This window comes from Silene latifolia, chromosome Y, assembly GCF_048544455.1.
Source record: "Silene latifolia isolate original U9 population chromosome Y, ASM4854445v1, whole genome shotgun sequence".
Classification (NCBI taxonomy): Eukaryota; Viridiplantae; Streptophyta; class Magnoliopsida; order Caryophyllales; family Caryophyllaceae; genus Silene; species Silene latifolia.
Window position 1 is genome coordinate 305,627,025 of NC_133538.1, and position 25,179 is coordinate 305,652,203.

General features: G+C 39.2%; 1 protein-coding gene across 1 annotated transcript; it reads right to left on the minus strand.

The window, feature by feature from the left end:
- Positions 1 to 733: 733 nt before the first annotated feature.
- Positions 734 to 2,235, minus strand: LOC141631112 (aspartic proteinase CDR1-like). Its single transcript, XM_074443829.1, has one exon. The coding sequence runs from the start codon at positions 2,148 to 2,150 to the stop codon at positions 876 to 878; it is 1,275 nt and encodes a 424-aa protein (XP_074299930.1). The 5' UTR covers positions 2,151 to 2,235; the 3' UTR covers positions 734 to 875.
- Between the last annotated feature and the right edge of the window lie 22,944 nt (positions 2,236 to 25,179).

Sequence of the window (25,179 nt, forward strand, 5' to 3'; positions counted from 1 at the left end):
CTTTTTTATCATTCTCGTTTGTTTTATTTGTTAGTTATGCAAGTATTAGAATTGTCTATCATATGCTACTCCCATTTAATTATATTTTCATTTAGGTTGACTTATGTGTTTGTTGTTGTTGTATGTTACTATTTCCTTCATGGAAATAGCTGACTAGTAGGTTAGTTCATATGGTGTGCTGGATGCTGGATGGGATTGGAACGATGACTGCAACTGTGTCTAGATCACCTAGTTATTCAGACATTCTTTATTTTATAAACTAGATTTAATTTTTATTCCGCTGCGAGTTTGTATTATTATTATTCTTTAAACCGTTGGTAAAATGTAATAAGGCCTTTATCACCTTTTTATTCAATTGATTTGATTTATACAAAGTACCTTTTGGCTTGTTTTGTCTTTTATACTTGACTGGGATGGTAACAACTTCTTTTACTTGAAAATGCCTCGCTTAAAAGCCTTCTAAATAAATGGGGTGTTACAGATTAGCCCATAGCCCATAACTTCTATTTGACCCATTAACAAAATTATCAAACCACATAATTATAATTATAATACATTTAACTAATTTTGAATCAAACTATTCAACAATAAATAGTTGAAATCTCAAAAAGAAAAGAAAAAAAAGTACTTAGTCCTCTCTGAAGCTGGGGAAAAAAGTGATGGCGTGAACTCATTCCATGTGAATAATTTGAAAGGAGCCCCATTTCCATAATTAGTTTGATTTTAAACGCCATTTCAGGAAACAAAAATCACTAATATTACTCTTCAGGGCTTAATTAGATATAGTCCCTATATATTAGAGAATACATGATCAGCAGAAGACATTATTATCGTAACATATAAATAAATATTTGTCTTCTATAACAATATTTTCTCTAATAATAACAATTTGTAGGAGTAAAAGTAACCATTCTACTGTCAAGATCATACTCAACCTCAAAGTTCACTTGAGCCACGTTCCCTAAAATCATACTGTCACCATCTTCCTCCGATGGAACAATGGCTAAACATAGGACATCACCCAAGTCGATGAACATATTTATCGATGTTAACGAGATTTCGCCCCCTTCAAAATGGAACACCATGTTGGCAGGCCCTGTATTAATTCCTGATTTCTTATCATAACATAGGCTTAACTCTGGTTGTGGTGGTCTAACAATTGGCTCAACTCCAACCGCGTCTCTAACCGCATCCTCTATACCCGAGTAAATACTTGGGTCCAAATAGGTGAATGTAGAGCTCGTGTCGATAAAAATGGACCTGTCGGTATTTAGTGTAGCATGACCAATACTTACGCCTGTTAAGGTGATGACATAGAAACTAGGCAAGTACCGAGCCCACAATGGAGTTGTAATAGCACCTTGTGATCTAGGTATAACATGGCTGCCTAATCTTAATTTGCTTGTGAAATTTGAGTTAGTTGGAGTTAAGCAGTAGGAAAATTGATTAGAGACTCCCAATTGAGAGATTAGTGAGAATTGAGCACCATTAAGGCCGATATACCCGGCTGCATTGGGGTTAAAACCCTCATCTTCTTGAAGGGAACATCCGAAAATGAATGTGGAGTTGATGGTACCAAGGGTAAAAAGGTCTCTTGCCATAACCCCTGAGGTTAAGCTTGACCTACTTCCATAAGTATGCCAATATTGGCATTCATTTGTGAAGGAATCACATTGCATTTGTGGAATGTGGGGGCAGAAGGGCGAGTCGCATGAGATTGTTTCATAAGCGGAAGATTGGTTTGGATCAAACATCTCTCGGCTTTGCTTGTTGCAACGATCACAAGGTTTGCATTGGATCCACATAAGGTCACTACTAGTGTCTAAGATTACAAAGAGATCAACAGGTGGCACCCCTACCGCAATTTTCATTAGGTAATCCCCATTTTGCGGGATCAAACTGGTCACGAAGTTGCTAGCTTTAGCTTGGAGATAATTAAAATGTTGGTGTCTTGATGAAGAGTGGAGCGCCAAACTATGGTAGCGTTCACGGAGGGTCATGGAAGAGTTGTAGAATGGAGATTTGAGAGAGTAGCGGTGGATAAGATCAAGACTGAAGCCATGACTTAGGGTTTTAGGTTGTGTTAGTGTTAAGCTTTGTAAGTGTTTGTTGGACAATGAAATGAGCAAATAGAATAGCAGGGTGAGCATTTTGAAAGGCGAAGTATGATTTTGAGCCTTGCAGAGTGTAATTTTGTAAGACTTACGATATGAGATCGATTTTAAGAAATTTTTCAGACCAAAACTCGTTAATTTTATATATAGTAGTGTATGATGTTTTGGTGGTTGGTTTGTGATCAGGGCAAGTGTGCCTAGCGGAGATTAGCTAGTAATCCCTGTAATGTATCATATTTACAGCACATGATGAGAAGAATGATTACCAGATATAAGTCTGAAAGTATGGGTGATGAATTATTTGCACTTGGCTCATCTAAACCGATGATGAGTATATCAGGGATGATTCACATTGCATGCTTAATAGTAAACAAGATTACCCTAAACCAATCTTGATTTTATTTTAGTCTCACCTAACCTTTCACAACTATTCATGGTATCATCTCTAGGTCAAGATACCTAATCGCAACCGAGTTATAATGATTTTGAAGGTTATCCTGATAACATCTTGCGGTAGTATTGCCCACATTGCATATATGAGTATGATTTTAAGACAGCTGACGGATATGATACTGTGATGATGGATTCCGAGGTCAAATCACAAACCAGTGTTAATACTATGCAACGAACCTAAAATATAGTTTCTTGGACAGGTTTTTCTACCAATATTATGGTTATCTAATAACATCAAGTTCGAATTTCTGTCATCTGCCTTGCCGACTGCTGAGCTGAAGATGACTTTTTGTGTGTCAAGTTTCTCTGTAGTATGACTTACACAAGTCTATTCGAGAACTATCTCGCTATGTTTGATCGAAGGTCGAATAATTATGACTTGCATAAATTGGCCTTCGCGTCATTGCTACGAAGTACATAATAGATTTAATTGATTTCAAACGCTACAAAATACAGTACGGAGTAGTATTTTACATGACTTATTTAAGTTGGATCAGCATACATTTACTATGGAATACGTAGTATAATAACTTCATTAATACTTGGTGCAGTCTGCTGTAGCAAAAGAGACTTGCTTAGCATGTAAATCATACCCAACTTCAAAGTTAACTTGAGCAATATTACCAAATATGGGTGCATCATCTGTAGGAACCATTGCCAAACAAGTCTAACTATCCACTGTCCGTCTTGAGCATCACATCCGCTCCTCTTAAATGTACAACCACTTTAGAATTTTTTTCAAAAATGGTGCCTAAAACAAAAAAAATTATCAAAAAATCATATGCTGCTAGGAGGATTCGAACCCTGATAACCCGCACAACATACTTCCCCTCCTATCCACTACACCAGTTGTAATGGGTTGATAATTTGGCGCGTTAAAAGTTGAATATGAAGTACGAAAAGCAGCGCTCAGAATCTAGTTCTCAATATAAAAATTTAGCGCCTCATTTAATTATTGTGTTTCACTTGGCATAGTGGTTAGGAGTACTGACAAGGTCTTGATGTCTGGGGTTCGATTATGCTCAAAGGTTCAAATTTTTTTATTTTTTTTGATAAAAATACTATAGTTGGGCTCAAGTCGCTGGCCCACTGAGCGACTTGGGCCTCAAGCCGCTGGCCCCCAGAGTGACTTAGGATGAAATTTGTAAGCACAACATTTATATTCACACGGGATGTAGTCGCTTAGCGGGGAAGCGACTTGAATACGAGCCTAGCTTCGGGTATGACATGGACCCATTTTGGGTAATAAGTTTCAACAAAGACCCATTTTGTTAATTTCTTTAGTGTTAAACCCTATTTTAGAAAAAAAACTCACCACTTTAGGTAGGCTAAACCCTTCACCTAATGATCCGGTCTCATAACAAGGATCGAAAACCTGGTCTGGGTCAGCCACTGAACTGACTGAAATGCATCCTTCAGGGCAGCCCTAACGTTGTCAGATACGCTGGATGGTAGGTACGTTAAAGTGGTATCAGAGTCGATAATCACATCTGTAGCCACTTGGACAAGGCTATCCCCAACGGTTATACCATCGAGGGTAAGATAGTAAAATGTTGGGCCCGCCTCTTGCGTAGTGAAGGGAGTTGATGCAACTCCTGGACTTGTTATATCACGTCCAAAGTTGAGTTTGTTGTTAACCCCTGAATCTTCAGGGGTTAAACAGTAAGAGAATTTATAGTTGATTTTTGGGCTAAGTTGTGAGACTAAGGACAATGGGCCGGCTCCCAACCCGACGATTCCATTCCCATCACTGCCTAACTCTCCTTCCTGGTCATACCCACACCCAAAGATGAAGGAGGGGAAAGTTGATCGTGTGGGTTCCGATGAGGGGAAGCTAATGGTTTCCGTGTTAAGGACACCTTTGCTTTTCGTTCCATCTCCATATTGTGTCGTATAAGTGCATGAGTTGTCGTTGATATTATTATTATTATTATTATTATTATTATTATTATTATTATTATTATTATTTTGTGCACAAGAAGCACTGATTCCCGGCTGGTTACAAGCGCGGGAGGTGCATGGGATTGCATGATAAGTTGAGGATTTAGTTGGGTCAAAGAGCGGGGATTTTTGGTCTATGCAACGCTGACATGGCACGCATTGGATCCAAACAAGGTCGCTACCAGTGTCAGCAACAGCCGTGAACTCCCCTAGAGGAGTTCCTATAACAATTTTCTTGAGATAATCCCCACCATTGGGAATAATAATGTCAGTTTGAACATCCTTACTATCATAGTAAGTAGATGATAGACTGACGCGGTGGTGGTGCGAGAGTGAGCTAAGAGGTGTCCTAGAGGAATTGTAGAATGGAGAGAGGGGTGAGTTACGATGAATAAGATCAACGGAAAAGTAGCCAAAGAGTGCTAGGGGACTTGGGATAAGGAAGGTTGCGATTCTAAATCAGGCTCTTCTGGCTAAACATAGATGGAGGTGTTGGAGCTTGTGTCCTCCACAAATTAGTGTGATAACATTAATAAATCTCTTAAAGGTTCACAAGGGTATACTTCGTATTTTAATCAGTTGATTAACGATTACCTAATAATGGTTGGCTTGCTAGAAAGTTTGACGTTATTATCATACAGATGCCGGTGATCAACTGGTCCCTAAAGGTCACACCTATAGGATGTGTTTGAGAGATGTGGTTATAGAAATATAATCACGTTGATGCCTTATATGACTAAACATTTAGTCAATGTGTTGATGAGACAATTATTTAATGAAGATTAAATAATATTAGTTGAGACGAATTAACTGTCAATTCGTAAATTGAATATAATAAGTTATATTTAATTAAATGTATGTAATGTTAGCTTGGACGAATTAATCTGTTAATTCGTAATTAAATGTAATCGGTTATATTTAATATCAACAAGATGAATGTGTCATAGTGGTAATAGTGAGGGTACTCAAACCAAGAGGTCATGGGTTCGATCCTCACTAGATGACAATTTAACACATTTTATACATTTTTGGAAAAACCGAAAAAAGAGAAATGGATCTCTCTTATTTCGGTTAGCATTGGGCCGAAAATTAGGAGGGTAAAAATATCTCCCATTCATTCTCTTTTTCGGTTAGAATAAGAGGAAGAGGGAGCTCATTGTTCTACCCTAATAATCCTAACCTAATTTTTCAATGCTTCTTGCCTCCTCTCATCAGAAAAAAAACACAAAAATAACCTAAAATTTTTCTTTAAAATTTAGGAATCGATTCTAGCAAAATCAAAGGGCTTTTCTCGGAGCATCTTGGGTGCAACTGATAGGAGAATATCATTGCGATATTGTTCATAGGCCGAATTAGCTAGGACCGAAGGTTATTTCGTCATCTCTTTACCCTTTTTGTTTATGCAATTTATTTTATGACATGCTTTAATCATGATTAATTCGTTATAGTCCTTATATTTAAAGAGATGCATACAGATAAATCCCACAAGTGGTATCAGAGACAGGTTACGAATTTTAATTTTGATGATTTTAATAAAATTGTTTGTAAACAATAATTAGGGTTTGCGAAAAAAAAAGGTAATCGGCTGGATTTTTTTTTGAGCCGTGGAATTTTTTTTTTCCGTTTCCGTTACTGTTCACGGATGAACAATACTTTTTAAAAAAAAAAAATTCTGTTTTTTCCTTTCGGTTTCTCCTGAAAAACCGATTAAAGTTTTTTACGGTTGTTTTTGTTTATGCCGATTTGAAAAGCATCCGAGAAAAGAAAATTTTGTTTCCTGTTACTGTTCACGTGGTTACTGTTCACAGTGGCCAGAATAAAAATTTTTTTTTTTGTTTTGTTATGGTTTTTACAAAAAAACCGCAAGAAGAAAGAAATAAAAACGGGCTGTTTTTGTTGTTTTGTCTATCCAAAGAGAGAAAAGTAAAAAAAAAAATTTTTTTGGTTTATTCATCGTTCACGTCTTTGGATGATTTAAAAAAAAATTTGTTTTATTTTTTCGGTTTTAGCTGTAAAATCGAGAAAAGTTTTCTTTGGGTTGTTTCGGTTTTTACCGAGATAAATTTTAAAGAATTTTTTTTTTTGGGTTTGTTGTGGCCAATTAATTATTGTGAAGCGGTTCATAATTCATGGATACCTAATCATTGTAAAGCAGTTTAAAATTTTGACGGATTAAATTCATATTACAAGTTTAATATGAATTAAGATTGAAATTAATGTGATTAATTGAGGAATTGTCACTTAATTTGATAATTTAAATGGGTGGTTTGGATAAAATTAATCTACATAACTAAAGAATTATGTCTTGCATGTTTAATTTTTTTTAGTTGATGCATTTTATTTAGTTGAATGAATCGTTTGAGTGGTTTAATTTACGTATTTTTGCAATCGGTTGTAATTTGTAATACTTAGTGTGGCCTTAGTCAAATTATGTTTTCGTAATGAAGGAAACATAATTTTTATGTAATTATGAGATCTCGAATCTCCTTTTTTTTTTATTTCTTTAGTTTTGGGTTTTTGAAATTAGAATGTAATAAATATGTTTATTATGTAATTTTATTTATTGTAATTTCAAAGAAGACTAAAGATGGAGGTTGGAGCTCACTCCCGCTACATGGATCAAGATGGAACATCAAGACAAGCTTCTCGGGTCCAAGGATGGATTCCAAACTTGTATTTATGTTCATTTTGATAGGATAGGCCACACTAGGACTCTATTATTGTTTTTACATTTTACTATTCTTATTGTTTTTCATTCACATGCTAGTTAATGCATCATATTCCGCCTAAACCAAACCACCTACTACTAAAATGCATGAAAATTGACTCATATAGATTGTATGTTAGTTTTCATGGACATACAGATGTCACATACTTATTAAGCCATCACCTTAGTTTATTCATTCACGCATGCTAGATATTAGTTCACTTAAAATGAATTAAAATAAAGTTGATGGGATCTTCCTCTAAAACGGAAATTGAGATTAGTCTTTATAAGGGCAAACAACTATGAATCCCTTCTTCGTCGGTAGGCATAATATGACCCATTCTACGTTGGGTAAGTAGTTTGTGTTGACTTAGTTTATCTCAACATTATAATCCGAAGAGTTTCTCGTGATTATAATGGACTAAAGATAGAATTTACAGAAATTTATCGACCAAGAATTCTAAAGGTAGAATTAGCCAAGAGGTGGGCTTATCAATTTACAAAAATTGAGTCTTGGGATCATTTATATAATTCTTGAGGAAGGTCAATTGTATAAATGCATGAGTCTTCGCGTTATAACAAAGATTGCATTAGACTTAAAAATCAAATCGATGCATAGGCTTATTATTCAATTTTCTTTTCGCAGTGTAGAACACGTTAATTTTACTGTTACAACAAATGGCTGGAAATAACGAAATCTCAATGCCAAGTGCCACACTTGATCGCGCGTCCTGGCTGAAAGTTTTTATGGACAACATAAATCAGTTCACACGTCTGAAAAATGACGGGTCCAACTTTGCAGACTGGGAGGCAGCACTATGGAATGCTGCCATTGCTGACGGTAAGCTCAGGTATTTAACTGAGCCAATACCGGTAAACCCAGGCCCCAATGCAGGAGTCAACGAGTCACTCGCTTATAGTGATTTCGTTATGGAAGCGGGTGCGATAAAGAACGTACTCATCTTTGCAATGGAAACCAATTTGCAGAGACGCTTCATTGCCCAAGGTGCAAACAATATTTTCACCACGCTCACTAACGAATTCTCAAAGGCACCGAGAATCGTTACTTATGAGCATACCTGTCGCTTCTTTGATGCGAAACACCAAAAGGGCCAACCGGTTAGCCCACACATTCTTAACATGATTAAGAATGTCGAGAAATTGGAGGCACTTAATTGCAAAATCAGTGAGAGCATTGTCATTGACCGAATGTTTCATTCTCTTCATGATGGTTTTGCCCTTTTCAGGGCGAACTACTACATGAATGACTTGAAAAAGAGTCCTCATGAGCTACACTCCCTTCTTGTAGAGACCGAGAAGGATATGAAATTGAGTGGGAGCATGAAGCAGGATGTTCTCATGATTTCCAATAAAAGTAAAGTTAAGGGTAAGGCTCATGGCGACCTAGCTGTAGGTAAGCAAAAGTTCAAGAAGCCAGGAAACGGTAAGAGTGGGCCTGGTGAGACTAGTGGCTCACAGGGCAAGACAAAGAGCAAGGGCGGTGACATTGAGTGCCACCATTGTCACAAGACTGGACATTGGAGGAGGAACTGTCCCGTGTACCGTGAGGACATAAAAGTAGGCCGCGTCGTTCCTGTTGGTATGTCATCTTATATTCATATGATTGAGATAAACCATGCAAGTTTCGGAACTTGGGTACTTGATACTGGTTGTGGTTCTCATCTGTGTAATTATTTGCAGGACCTAAAGAACATCATGCCTCTCGAAAAGGATGATGTGGACCTGCGAGTCGGGAATGGAGCACGAGTTGCTGCAGTCTCGAAGGGAACATACGTAATCCAAATCTCTAGTGGTTTTGAGTTATTTTTATAACTGTTACTATGTACCCAGTTTATCTAAGAACATTATTTCAGTTTCCGTACTTGCTAAAGACGGTTTTGCATTTTCAATAAAGGATAATAGCTGTATTTTCTTTTTGTGAAATGATTTATGGCAAAGCAGTTTCCATGAATGGAATTTACATCTTAGATCAAACCACGGAAGAATTACACATGAATAATAAGAAATTAAAGGTTGGTGACAAAGATCAAACCTATCTATGGCATTGTCGAATGGGACACATAAATGAGAAACGCGTAAAGAAACTCGTCGATAATGGGACTATTCCCGCATTCGAATTTTCTACATATGGCACGTGTGAATCATGTCTCATTGGCAATATGACTCGAATTTCCTTCAAAGGTGTTGGAATGCGCGCTAGTGACCTATTAGGACTAATACATACTGATGTTTGTGGTCCTATGTCAATTACCGCTAGAGATGGCTATAGATATTTTATCACTTTCACGGACGATTTGAGTAGATACGGATATGTCTACTTAATGAAGCATAAAAGTGAGTCCTTTGAGAAATTCAAGGAATACCAGAACAGGGTTCAGAACCAACTGGGTAGAAAGGTTAAAGCACTCCGTTCAGATCGGGGTGGCGAATATCTTTCAAATGAGTTTGATCAACACCTTAAAGATCGTGGAATCGTACTACGCTTAACTCCACCCGGAACACCTCAATTAAATGGTGTGTCCGAACGGAGAAATCGAACCTTACATGATATGGTTCGATCCATGATGAGTCACACGGTAGTGCCTGATTCATTATGGGGTTATGCTCTTTTTGTCATTTGCTCTTATACTTAACCGAAGTCCGACTAAAGCTGTCGACAAGACTCCATATGAAATGTGGAGGGGAACGGTCCCTAACTTGTCCTTTATTCGGGTTTGGGGCTGCGAGGCTTATGCCAAGTGGAGACACGAGGATAAGCTTGGCCTGCGATCGGTCAAGACATACTTTATAGGTTATCCAAAAGGAACATTTGGTCATTACTTCTATTCGTCTACCGAACATCGAGTTTTTGTTGCGGCTAGTGCGATGTTCTTAGAGAAAGAATTTCTCGAGAACAAGACAAGTAATAGAACCTTCGAGCTGTCAGAGGTTCCAGAACCAACAACCGAGGAACAGATAGAGGAAGTTGTTTCTCCAACTGATGATACGGTTAATATTCCTAAGGAACCTAGGAGGCCGGGTAGAGTCTCTAATCCTCCGGACAGATACATTGGTATGGTCGAGGAGAATGACATTTTACTCCTGGAGAGTAATAAACCCGCTACCTATAAAGGTGCCATGACCTGTTCCGACTCAAAGCTATGGATCGAAGCCATGCAATCCGAGATGGACTCCATATATGAGAATAACGTATGGAATCTAGTTGATTTACCTAATAAGGTAAAACCTCTACAGTGCAAATGGCTTTACAAAATAAAGCGTTCTGTAGACGCGCAACCAGATACCTATAAGGCACGACTAGTGGCAAAAAGTTTCACTCAAGTGCACGGATTGCATTATGATGATATTTTTGCACCTGTAGTCATGCTACGTTCCATTCGGACAATCTTAGCGATTGCCGCCTTTCATGACTATGAAATTTGGCAAATGGATGTAAAAACTGCCTTTTTAAATGGTTATTTGAAGGAAGAGTTGTACATGGTGCAACCCGAAGGTTTCATAGATCCTGAACATCCTGAGAAAGTATGCAAGCTTAAGCGTTCCATTTATGGACTTAAGCAAGCATCTCGGAGTTGGAATCATCGTTTCAACCAGGTGATAAAAGAGTATGGTTTTACTCGATCGGTCGAGGAACCATGCTTATATACCAAGTCGAGTGGGAGTAAGATTGTATTCTTGATATTGTATGTCGATGACATACTCTTGATTGGGAATGACATTCCTCTCCTATCTTCGGTTAAAGGATGGTTGAAGAACCATTTCCAGATGAAAGATCTGGGTGAGGCACAACGCATTTTGGGAATCCGTATCGACCGAGATAGATCACGACGGACGTTATCACTTAGTCAGGAGTCTTATTTGGATAAGATTCTTGAGAGGTTCAGCATGACCAACTCCAAGAAGGGGAACCTTCCAATGACGTCTGGGATGCAGTTGAGCAAGTCTCAGTCACCCACGACGCCTGAAGGGATTGAGCGCATGAGTCGTGTTCCTTATGCATCTGCAATAGGATCAATCATGTATGCCATGATATGCACACGTCCAGACGTGGCATATGCATTGAGTATGACGAGTCGGTACCAAAAGAATCCAGGTGAAACACATTGGATAGCTGTTAAAAATATCCTCAAGTACCTACGGAGGAGTAAGGATTGGGTATTGACTTATGGAGGAGATACTAAGCTATGCGCTTGCAATCGATTCTGTGAGATGCTAGCTTCCAAACGGATCGAGATGATTAGAAATCTCGGTCTAGATTCGTTCTTACTCTTAATGGTTTCATGTCACCGGAATAGTTCCAAACAGGAAGTTGTAGCAGATTCTACTACTGAGCCATTGAAATATGATAAGCATGGAGGGCACGTTATTTTCATGAGAATTAAACGTGTACCTGAGTTATAGTAGTTGATTATGAATTTGATACGTTATCTTTTTCATAAACTATTTATAACTTCATCGTTTTTATAATATTTTGTTTTTCATGTGGATTGTACTGACAACATTGAACGCCACAAAGTGAACTGAATTACATTATATTTGTTTTAGTCCGTAATCGCCAATGTGAGCTGATAACTCCGGCTATTATATTGTGTAGTCGATTGATGGTGGGTTCAACGAGCCATAAGTCAAACGGTTGACTGATCGATCACAGATGCGAGATTATAACGATACCTCGTAGGACAACTTTTTGTGACAACGTAATGGAGTCCTAAATGTTTAAAAACATTCGGTGACAAGTCGTGGATAGGACATCCATTGTGTTCCTAGAGTCGATTCTTTTGACTATCGACTGTCTCTTGAGATTAAGGCAGTTTTTGGGTGACTTTGGTTTCTTTCTCACGGTCTGCCGTGAATCGGAGGCTAAGTAGATTTTTTCGGGTCATTTCATCTTTGTGCTTACATCTGCAGGATTCGAGTTGAGGAAAATATCCAACCCTTATCAGGTATAGTTATTTCTCAGGGCCACCCGAGGAGTTGTAACTGAAATGCATGGCCATGCTCGAATGATGATCCGTTTATCAGTTAAGTTACTCTCTAGTCGGAGAAACCACTCTTGATGATGATCGCTTGTAAAATACGACCTTTGTGAATACGGATTTACAAATTGTTTTACATTGAGTGGGACAAAATTTTAGGATATGAGAATCGGTTATCGCACATACACTTGTGAGGACAAGTGGGAGTTTGTTGGAGCTTGTGTCCTCCACAAATTAGTGTGATAACATTAATAAATCTCTTAAAGGTTCACAAGGGTATACTTCGTATTTTAATCAGTTGATTAACGATTACCTAATAACGGTTGGCTTGCTAGAAAGTTTGACGTTATTATCATACAGATGGCGGTGATCAACTGGTCCCTAAAGGTCACACCTATAGGATGTGTTTGAGAGATGTGGTTATAGAAATATAATCACATTTATGCCTTATATGACTAAACAGTTAGTCAATGTGTTGATGAGACAATTATTTAATGAAGATTAAATAATAGTAGTTGAGACGAATTAACTGTCAATTCGTAAATTGAATATAATAAGTTATATTTAATTAAATGTATGTAATGTTAGCTTGGACGAATTAATCTGTTAATTTGTAATTAAATGTAATCGGTTATATTTAATATCAACAAGATGAATGTGTCATAGTGGTAATAGTGAGGGTACTCAAACCAAGAGGTCATGGGTTCGATCCTCACTAGATGACAATGTAACACATTTTATACATTTTTGGAAAAACCGAAAAAAGAGAAATGGATCTCTCTTATTTCGGTTAGCATTGGGCCGAAAATTAGGAGGGTAAAAATATCTCCCCATTCACTCCTCTTTTTCGGTTAGAATAAGAGGAAGAGGGAGCTCATTGTGCTACCCTAATAATCCTAACCTAATTTTTCACTGCTTCTTGCCTCCTATCATCAGAAAAAACACAAAAATAACCTAAAATTTTTCAGAAAATTTAGGAATTGATTCTAGCAAAATCAAAGGGCTTTTCTCGGAGCATCTTGGGTACAACTGATAGGAGAATGTCATTGCGATATTGTTCATAGGCCGAATTAGCTAGGACCGAAGGTTATTTCGTCATCTCTTTACCCTTTTTGTTTATGCAATTTATTTTATGACATGCTTTAATCATGATTAATTCGTTATAGTCCTTATATTTAAAGGGATGCATACAGATAAATCCCACAGGAGGGTAGAGTCTGAGGAAAAATCGTTATTCTGCAAGATCTTCCGTAAGAAGCTATTTGGAGGTTCTGAGGTTCTTGAAGGCATGATGCCAACTAAAGCCACAGGTTCATCGTGGGGAACGGGTAGTATCCTTTATGGACTGCAGCTAATTAGGAAAATGTTGGTAGAAGCCGGGAGCTGAGTCGGAAATGAACGTATGGAACTCAAAATGGGTGAATAACATGAGCCTGGAACCAAGAGATTGTCTATTAAAAGCCGAAAACTTCCATTTGGGTAACTTGCAGGTACGTAACCTTCTTCTGCCAGTCCAAAGGTGGAATCTGTCTCTCGTGAAATACCTGTTTAAAGATTATTAAGCTTCACGTATCCTGGCAACTCCTATTTGCAATTCAAAGAGTAAAGATGAGGTCTTTTGGCCGCACACGAAGGACGGGACATACACGGTAAAGAGTGGGTATGGTATTATTTTTAAAGGTTACATGGCGAAGAAGGGATCTCTAAAGGATGAAAAAAGGATTAGTGAGAGAGAGACAGAGTTCTGTAAGACAAGACTGTGGAGTATGCCTATACCAAATGTATGGAAAATCCTCATATGGAAAATTATTACAAATACTTTACCAATTGAGAAGGAATTTCAGAAACGAAGATTGGGAATTTACTTCTCTTGCAGCCTATGTACTGATGAACAAAGGGGAGTTGAAACCACAGAACATCTTTTCAGGGACTATTGTGTCTCATCCAGGATTTGGGCAGGATCGGAGCTAGGAATTAGAGCTGAACACACATCGACAAGTAGTATCACTGATTGGATCATAGACATGATCCGATATCTGTCCAATATTAAGGAGGGGGAACTGGGGGTGATCGGATTCTTGGCAACTTTGTGGGGGATATGTGCAGTATAAAGCCTAAGGATAGACAATAATGCTGCCTGGCTTGCAGGACACTTTAAAAATGCCAAATGACTTTGAAAAATTCTGAATTTTTGTGACAATTAAGTTTTAATATTGAACAAAAACTGTGCCAAATCTCCTGAATTTTGAAGGACTCTAAGTATTTGTAGTACTAACTGAAACAACTTGACATCCTGAGATTGCAGACAACAGACTCAACTGAATTATGGGACTTGTTTGTGTGATAAAATGATATAGTCAAAATCCTAAATTTCCACAGAAGATTCACAGGAAATCCAAGATATTAACTTAACAAATTTCAGACTCAAATCCACAGTAAACACAGGATTAAAGTTGAAACTTTGCTCAACACAATTAAACTGAACCACAGTCAAGCACAGGTTCCACTTAATAATGCCAAACCGACTTTGATCAATTAACCACAGAGATCACAGATTAATTATCAGGCCAGGTATTCAAACTATAGCTTAACACAAGTTTGAAAGAAATGAGAGAAGTCTCAAGGCTTAATTTTTCATTCAAAATAATCTGCTTCTAACAGTTGAGACACAAGTCCTTGTATAGGCCTTGTCTTGCATTACACTTCGAATAACCTAGCATCCAAGGGCCAATATTTCTTTTAGGATTAGTACAAACAACATTAAATATTTTACAAGCTGGAATTGAGGTGAATAAGTAAAATTTAAAAGCAATGGGGGTAAGAACAGACAGAAATAAAGCTGGATGCAGACTGATATTTTTCCATTGTGCACAGGTTGTTGTTATCTTGTTGGCTAGATGGTTACTTTCTAAAGTCAAGGCTTCTTGTAGTTTTCTGCAGTTGATTTTATAGAAGAATGGTGTAGTGGTCCTCATGCAACAACCTCATAATTGCCTCACCAAAAATAGAAAGAATGTTTTATGCTTTATCAATCTTTTCAGCAGCATGTGACTGGATATCCTTGCTTGTTTTCTGTGCTGAGTTTCCCTTTGCATTTCCTTGGCTGATCTTGGATGTTTGAGACTTTTTGATGGACTTAGTTTAGGCTCACCCCAGCTGGCCATATTGGCAGCTGAAAGCTGGACCTAGTGAACCACTTAACAGGCTGTGTTGGGGGTGGATCTTCGGATGTTGCCTGGCCTTGGTCTGTGCCTTGGTCAGGGTTGTGAACCCCTGATCCAGCTCCTGCTGCAGCCTCCCCTTCTTGAAAAGGGCTTGACCTCAAGCCTGGCCCCTCTTCATCATCAAATTCACCATAGCAAGGGCTCAGGTCTCCCACATTGAATGTTCCATGCACCCCATACTCACCAGGAAGGTCTATCTTGTAAGCATTTGGACTAACTTTCTCAATAACTTCAAAAGGACCCTCTGCTCTAGGCATCAGCTTATTCATCCTTTTAGCAGGGAACCTTTCCTTCCTTAGGTGGATCCATACAAGATCACCTGGCAAGAATTCTTTCTTCTGTTTAGGAGTCTTGGCTTGTTTCTTATACCTATCATTGGCTTTCTCAATTTGTCTTTTGACAGTTTCATGGAGCTTCTGTATCTGTTCTACCCTCTTCTTAGCATCATAGTTTACTTCCTCCTTAAGTACACTTGAAAGATCTAAGGGCATCAGAGGATTGATCCCATAAACCACTTCAAATGGTCTGTGACCAGTTACAGATGATGGAGCTCTGTTGAATGCAAACTTAGCTTATGGCAGTTTCAAGTCCCAATCTTTTAAAGACTTGCTAACAATGCACCTCAATTTGGCCATCTGTTTGTGAGTGGTGGGAGGTGCTGAACATCAATCTTGTACTGAGAAGCTTCCATAATGTCTTCCAAAAATAACTCATGAACTTGACATCCCTGTCTGAGACTATGGTCTTTGGAACCCCTTGTAGCCTGACAATATTACTGAAATAAAGTTCAGCAACACTCACAGCATCTTCAGTTTTCTTACATGCTATGAAATGAGCCATTTTACTGAACCTGTAAACAACAACGATTACTGAGTCATTTCCTCATTGAGTTCTTGGTAGGGCTATTATGAAGGCCATGCTCACATCTTCCTAAGGTTTGTTTGGCACTAGTAATGGTGTGTAGGGGCCAATCTGAAAGGAGCTCTTGGTTTGCTGGCAGATGGAGCACATTCTGAGCATTATTTGGACATCCCCCATCATTTTGGGCCAGTAGAATTGCTCCTGTAATATATCCAGAGTCTTTTGGATCCCAAAATGACTTCCTAACCCACTAGAGTGAACTTCTTTGATCAACAGATTCCTGTATGAGCCTCTTGGAACACATAGTTTGTTTCCATGGAACAGGAAACCCCTCTGCAGCAAGAACTTGTTTCCCTGAATTTTAGTTCCTTCTGTTTGAGCCAACCAATCTTCATAGAAATCAGGGTCATCTTTGTATAGCTCTTTCATGAACTCAAACCCAAGAACTTTCTACTCCATAACTGACAGCAACGAATACCTCCTGGATAGTGCATCAGCAACAATGTTTTGCTTACCCTCTTTGTATTTACTTGAAAATGTGAAGGATTATAAGAACTCAACCCATTTGGCATGCCTGTGATTTAACTTGTGCTGGCCATTGATATACTTCAAAGCTTCATGATCTGAATATAGCACAAAAGGTTTTGGTTTTAAGTAGTGGCTCCAATGCATAAGAGCCCTGATAATGGCATAGAATTCTTTGTCATAAGGGAGTAACTCAGCTTGGCTCCACTTAACTTCTCACTAAAGTAAGCCACAGGCTTTCTCCCTTGAATTAATACAGCTCATATGCCAACACCACTGGAATCACACTCTACTTCAAACATGCAATTGAAATCGGGTAGCCTGAGAATAGGTGCCTCACACAACATTCTTTTGATTAAGTTGAATGCTTGCTGAGCATTCTCAGTCCACTTGTATTCTCCCTTCTTCATACACTCTGTGATAGGGGCAGCAACTGAAGCAAAACAATCCACAACAAGCAAGCATGAACCCGGTTTTGGTCCATTGACCAAAATAGGGTCCAATTCGAAATCCGACTAAGAACATGGGGCGTTTTATGGCCTAGGAATCTTATATGGAGAGTTTAGAGTATTTTTGTCTGGATATTTTGTCTTGGAAATGATCAAATCAAGGGGAAAAACAAGAAACAAAACCGGGTGGTCCTTCTTGCACGGTTTGCAACAACAAGGATAAGGGCCGCTTTCAAGCTTCCCAATTTGTCCAAGACAACTTCCTGAGTCCTTCTTACATGCTCTAGCTCTTATATCCATTATTGGCCGGACCTTGTGATGCTTCCAAGGAGTCTAAATAATCATTGTCTCATTAGTTTACTTTCTTACCTTTCCATTTAAGACTTTTAACTTGTGTAAGACCAATGGGGTCACTATTGTACCGTTTTGTTGGGGCCTCTATGAGCCCTTGGATGCGTATTTGAATGAAGGGTGAGGATTGTTTTGTTTGTACTATAAAAACAAGGCACACCTAATGTATTTTTCAGATTTGATGAATGAAAAAACACAAGTTAGGAGCATTGCTTTCTACTAATCTTCCTTGCTTAGTGCTTAGAGTTGAGTGATTCCTTTGCTTAGTGCTTGGAATTCCTCTTAGGCTTAATCTAGTGGCTTAGTGCTTAGATTAAGTCATATCCAAGTCACTCAATTCTGATCATTATTGTAATTCTTTTCGTGTGCTTCTTCATTTAAAACCGTGTGACTCTAAATCCTAACAAATTATTTTTGTGCCTCATTAAAACCAAGGAGTTGTCATTTGAATTTTTAAATCATAAGCATTTGAGTGCAATCATTCCTTTGCCGTATTCGGCCCAAAGCAACAGTCTAGCCGACTGTTTCTTTTGCTTTGTGGTTCTTGTTTTGTGTCTTAAGTTGTACAACTCTAAATCTTTTCTTATCATGAGGTCTTAAGTTAATTAGTTAGAATTTGTTTGTGTTCAAAACAATCCACTTTATTGAATTAATTTTCGTCCAAATTAGCTTATGTTTTCGAGTCTTATTTGTCCAAAAATCGAGTCTTGAGTGTTTTACTTCAGCAACAGCACTGAAGTTTTTGATAAATCTCCTGTAAAAGGAAGCAAGGCCATGGAATCCCCTTACTTCAGTGATGCTCTTAGGAATTGGCCAAGATTTGATAGCATCAATCTTATCTTGATCCATAGAAATTCCTCTCCCAGAGATAATATATCCCAAGAACTTAATTTCAGATGCCAAGAAGGTGCATTTCTCCAACTTTTCAAACAACTTGCTGCCTCTCAGTATTTGAAATACCTTCTCAAGGTGGCTTAAGTGCTCCTCTGTGGTCTTGTTATAGATTAGGATGTCATCAAAATATACCACAGCAAACCTTCCCAAACAAGGCCTCAACACTTCTGTCATTAACCTCATAAAAGTGCTGGGGCATTTGATAACCTAAATGACACAACCAACCATTCATAGAGCCTTTGCTTAGTTTTGAAAGCAGTTTTCCATTCATCACCTTCCCTTATTCTCACTTGGTGATAACCCTGCCTAAGATCAATCTTAGAAAAGATCCTGGCACCACTTAACTCATCCAGCATGTCATCCAAACTAGGTATAGGGAACCTATATTTGATTATGATGTTATTGATGGATCTGCTGTCAATACACATCCTCCAAGTGACATCCTTCTTAGGAACCAACAATGCTGGGACAGCACAGGTACTCAAGGATTCCCTCACAAATCCCTTGTTCATTAACTCATCAATTTGTTTCTGTAATTCTCTTGTAGCATCAGGATCACACCTATATGAAGGCCTGTTAGGGAGTACAGATCCTGGCACAAGTTCAATATGGTGCTCAATACCTCTTAGTGGAGGCAACCCACTAGGCAACTCAGCAGGGAAGACATCCTGGTATTGCTCCAGTAATGGCCTAATCTCTGCTGGCAGTTGATGCTCCACATCCTCATGAATCTCTTCGGACAACAAGATGAGAACAGGCTATTCTTGTTGCATCTCCTTGACCATTGTTTCTTCTAATAGAAATAGAACCCCATTAAGCCCATCAGTCACACTTGGACTCCCATAGTTCTTCTGATTAGGTGGTAAAGGAGTCAATGTGATCTTTCTGCTACCTTGCTTAAAGGAATAGGTGTTGCTCCTTCCCTGGTGGATATAATTCTTGTCAAATTCCCATGGCCTCCCTAGTAACAGGTGACATGTATCCATGGGGACTACATCACACAAGATCTCATCTTTATAAACATTGCCAATTGAGAATGGGACCAGGCACTGTTTATCCACCTTGACCTCTGCTCCTTTGTTTAGCCATCTGATCTTGTAAGGTTTCGGGTGCTCCTGGGTACTGAAGTTAAGCTTGTTAACCATGGTGACAGATGCTACATTGGTGCAGCTTCCACCATTAATGATCAAGTTGCATACCCTGTCCTGAATAGTACATCTACTCCTGAAAATGAGGGACCTCTAATCCTCCTCCAAAGGTGCCCGTTGAGAGTACATTACCCTCCATAAAACCAGATTATGGCCTGTATCAGGATGAGCCATGACCATTTCCTGGCTAGGTTCCTCCTCAAGGGTTGTCTCCTCAATCACTGGCTCCTCCTCATACTCAACTGAACCCTATCTTTCCCACTCCTCTACTTCTATTGCTGTTAGTGCTCTCTTGGAAGGACAGTCCTTCCTGAAATTGCCATACTGTAACATTCCGTTTGATGTTTATGAGTGTCTTGATATTAGATCTTTCTAGTGGATAATATATTTGTGAGATGAAGCTAGCGGCGTTTGTGGATGGTATTTGCCATATTGTGGAGGTAGGCATAGTTGGTGGAGTTGGTGTTAAGAGTTCATGTTTTGTAGGTTGGGGTTTTGTTTTGAGTTCTTAGTTGCGTTGTTGTGTCTTGATCGAGTTAGTAAGTTTGTTTTGAGTATGGGTTGAACTTCGGGGACGAAGTTCCTTTTAAGGAGGGAAGACTGTAATACTACGGTTTTCTATGTCTATGGGTACTCTATCGAGTGGGGCTTACTCTGTCAAGTAATTAAGTTTTTACGCAAAATAGTAGCTGACCTGATGGGTACTCGATCGAGTACGTATAACACTCGATCGAGTAAGGGCCACTCGATCGAGTAAGTGAGTCTTACGGGTTATTTTAGCCGGGTTTTGTTAATAACGCATAATTAGTATAAAAGGCTTCCGTCATTATTCTTAACCACTTTTGCTTTCTAAACCCTTTCAAGAGAAAAGAAAAGAAGTTACGTAGTTCGCATTCGTCGCGTTATTAGCAAATCCCAAGGCTAGGATCGTCGGATTGTCTGGTTCTTTATACCGTTGAGTTCGTCACGTCAAGGGTAAGATTCTTGTATAATTTTTATAATGATTTGATAAGTTTGTTTAAAACCCTAATTGGGTAGATTTGGGTGTTTTGGGAGGATTGTAATGTTTAGGTGATAATTGTATGCATATGTGTTATTGGAGGAGGATTCGTAGAGGAACGATATTGATTAGATGTTGTGACGGTCGTGTGATTGCTATTCCAGGTAGGGTTTCCCTACTCAGTATTGTTTACATGACTTTGTTGATGATTAATCGTTGTTGTTGGTTTATATCATATCGGATTTGGAATTGGTGATTGTTGATTTTATAATGTGGTTGTTGTATAATTGTCTGTGGTTTGCGAGGTGCATCCTCGGCTGAGTGGAGTCACTTGCGGGAGTGGCTTCACGCCATTGATTCACCTTCTGTGGAACCCGCCATAAAAGGGATGTGCACATTTAGGAACTTGGTTTTATCGCTCGGATGAGATGAGCGGGGCTTAGGTGGGAACGGCAGCGGTACCCCGCTGACGGTGTGGAATACTTGTTGCGATGAGTATTCTGGCAGGATTACACCCTTTAGTGTGTATTCAGGTGTGTGGAGTTGTGGTGGAGATTGGTTGATTGGCTTGGATTGTATATTATTTCAGCTGTGTTATTTTGTGTAATCAGTACTGACCCCGTTTAATTGTTTTAAGAATTGTGGTGATCCAATCGGGGATAGTGAGCAGTTAATGAGCAGGTATGAGATGGCTTGCGCGAGGGATAGCGGGGATGGAGTCATCACATGAGTCACTAGAGTCTTCCGCTGTGTCATGAACTTAGTTTATTTCAGTTGGTTTGACAGTTTTGAGAAACAGTTGTATTTATTTTATCAGTTTGGGATTTTGACTTGTATCACCTTAAACTCATTTATTAAAGTATGTTTCTTTATTGTCTATTTGATATACATTACCTCGGATAACTGAGCTGGTAGCATTTTCATGCTTTAAGTGGTTCTGGTGAGGCACTTGGAGTGTGGGGGTGTTACAAAGTGGTATCAGAGAGACGATTTTGGAACATGTAACAAATGTACCCAATGAACTTAGGGAGTCAAAATAAAATGAACCCGGGTAGGAGTTGTTAGGAACTAATGTTGTAATACCCGCTATGTTTAAGGACCCTTTGACCGACCCTTTGACCATGAAAGACCCTAGGAGGGGATAGGTGAGAGGATAAGTGAGGATAAGTGACTTATGCAGTTCATTATTCAATCTAGTAGAGGCTACTCGGCCGAGTAGTGAGAACACTCGACCGAGTAGGGCTTACTCAACCGAATATGAGAGTACTCGACCGAGTATAGCCGTTGTTGACACGTGATTATAAAACACAAGTTCGCAAGTCTTATTTCATTTTCGATGGTTCCATTTCTCCCTAACCCTAATATGTCCCTCTCTTACCTATCACCCACCTTTCCCCACACTCTCATCTATCCTAGACACTAACCATGGAAGGGGATTGGGTTGCACATGAAGGATGCTTGTGAGGATGTTGTCGTTATCGCCATCGGTTCGTATCGCTAGGTAAGTTGTTGTTTTATCGTCGTCTTTTAGTAGGTTTCTGGGCTAGTCTTATAATAGTATATGATTACCGTTTGTAGGATGCGTCTCAGAGTCTTGCTTGGCTAATTGTTGGATGCATTTTCATGGATTGGCGATAAGGTAGGGTTTTCCTACTCAGTTCCTGTTTAACTGATTTGAGATTATGTTATAATGCGTATGATTGTTTGTCTGCTGATCATTGTTGGAGTGTTGGTGTGGTGTTGGTGTGTTGTTGGTGTTGGTGTTTGTGTTGTGATGATTGTGGTTGAGTCACTTACGGAAGTGGCTTCACACCCTAGTTCGCCCTCTGTGGAACCCGCCACGGGAGGAAATGTGTATATTAAGGGACAGAGATATCGCTCGTTGATGAGCGGGGCTTAGGTAGGGATTGGCTGCGGTCCCCCACTGGCGGCGAGGATTACCTGTTGCGATGGGTAATCTGGCAGGGCTACACACTTTGGTGTGTAGTCGGTTACTGTATGAGATCGGGAGACCGGAGGTGGATGATGATCAGCTGGTTGCCTTTTGTACTTGTCTTACTTTGATTATGCAGTGACTGACCCCGTGTTGTGTTTTCAATACTGTGGTGATCTATTCGGGGATGGTGAGCAGTTGGTTTAGCAGGTATATTTGGTCTTGTTGCGTACATGCTTGGAAGGGAGTCGAGTCACTACGCTACCGGAGTAGATGTCCTTAACGCACGAGCTTAGTAGCTATCATAGTTATCACTTTGTATCTTGTTACGTTGTTTTATGTTGTAAAGACTTAAAATATTTTAATAAAGGTTCTTCTATTATTTATTTGATGTACTACCTCGGGCAACCGAGATGGTAACACCGTCATACACTGGGATGGTCCTTGGTAAGGCATCTTGGTGTACGGGGGTGTTACAAAGTGGTATCAGAGCGACGATTTTGGAACCTGAACCAATGAATGAAATGAACATAGGGTGTCAATTTAAAATGATCCTGGTGTATGTGTGTTGGGAGCCCCCTTATGTTGGTTTTGGGTGAGAAGGCGCCCTCATCTCAAAATCCCGGCCCCGATCATGCTTAAGCCAGCCAATGGGGAAGGGTAGATAATAGGAGTAGTTGCGTTAAGTGTGTGTGTCATATGTATTTGTTGGCAGTATCTGTGTGGTAATGTGTGCTTAATGCTCGTGAATGGTTAAGTTTGTGAGTTGTTGGATGAATGATAAAGGGATGACATGAATTGAGTAAGGTAATGGGTGACCAGATATTTTCGTAAATGAGCATGATAGGCTTCGAGCATGACATGTATTGTATGTGACTTTCGTGGGAATAATAAAGTGTGGTGCGTGTGTAGGAGTACATAATGAGGTGTGTTGATGTAGGTTTATAGCTTAGTCTTACCTGTTGTGTGGTCAAGTTAGTCGTGTGCCTTCGTGTGACGTAAATTGTTTGCTACGGTTTTGTGTAAGAAACATGTATTGCTCGTAAATTAACTTAATAACGGTTATATTTTGAGGTACGCTTTGATGTGATAGAATTAGGGTCTAATGGTGACGAGCTCGATTATATGGAACTTTGAACGTCGTTATTTGTTTTGTAGGTTTGATAATTTGAAATTTCGCTCCTGTTCTGTTGAACTCTACCGAGTATAGTTTATACTCGACCGAGTAGGCCACACTCGGCCGAGTAAAGTGACACTCGATCGAGTACCCAGGAAGTCAGTTTATACGTGCTAATGACCTCTGGATACTCGACCGAGCAGACCGAATACTCGACCGAGTAGACCATACTCGGCCGAGTAAACCCAATACTCGACCGAGTCCCCGGTTATCGAGACTCAGCCCGGGTTGCACTAAAAACCCTATAATTCATCTTTCCTTCTTATTTCCGCCACATATCCTATTCTTTTTCTCATAAATCTTCAAAACTCTTTCTCTCTCAAGACTTTTGGGTGATTGTTTTTTATAATTGCTTGTGGATTTTCACTCTTGTTTGCTCAAAACCTCAATCAAGGTAAAGTAATTACTCAATTTCTTCAATTTGTTATCAATTTATGGTGGAACTTGTTCAAATTTTGAATCCCTAGCCTATATAATCCGAATTTCGTGTTTTTCTTTTGATATTTTGGGTTTAATTACTCATAAACATCACTTATGCTTTCACAAAAACGATTTCATGATTAAAATCGCTTCTTCTATGATACAAAAACTTTTCTAGGATTTTGCCCTAAGTTGTATGTTTGGTCCCTTAGATTGTTTTAGGATGTTCCTTAAAGAATCACTTGATGGTAAACATGCCTTCTTTGGATAGGATGATTTGTGTTTGCAAGGAAACTTCGTCTTAAAATTTCATCTTAAAAGTGTGTGATTTGAAAAACAGTCCGCACTATGGTGAATTTTTGGAAATATCCTTGTTAAAATTCATCTTCTTGCAGCATGCCGAAAGCAAAAGCCCCAGCCAAGAAGCAGACTCGTGCCAATGTTCAATTGGAGATGGGTCAATCAAGCCAAGAACCCATCGTTCCTCCGGTGGAAGAATATCCATCGGTAATCTTTTCTGACTTCAAGCAACGTAATGCCTTTTTAGCTCTGATGAGTCGAACCATGAGACCAACCCGGTGTGTGAACCCTAACATCTTGGAGACTTTGTGGGTTAAGGCGGATATAGTGCATATCTTTGAGACCTTGGGAATGGAGGGGCTTTACCACTTACGTAAGAAGTCCTTCCCCTATCTGACCTTGGAGTTCTTAAGCTCTTTTGTGTATGACGTGAAAGGGAAGACTGTTTCTTTCCGTCTTATGAATGAGGATCATGAGTTAACCCTTGACGAGTTTGCTGGCCACCTGGGCCTAGAGGCGGAGGAGGAGGGATACCTTAGTGATGTAGCAAAGAACAGTGGGGCACCTCTTTACCTACCTTACCTGACCGGCCGACCTGCTCTTAGTGCTAGTGCCATGTTGATTAATGATGTTCAACATGTATCCCTCCGCATGTTTCTTAGGATGATGACTTGCCTTCTATACG

Excerpts from the sequence above, each read along its gene's own strand:
- LOC141631112 (XM_074443829.1), bottom strand. The coding sequence starts at position 2,150 with ATGCTCACCCTGCTATTCTATTTGCTCATTTCATTGTCCAACAAACAC.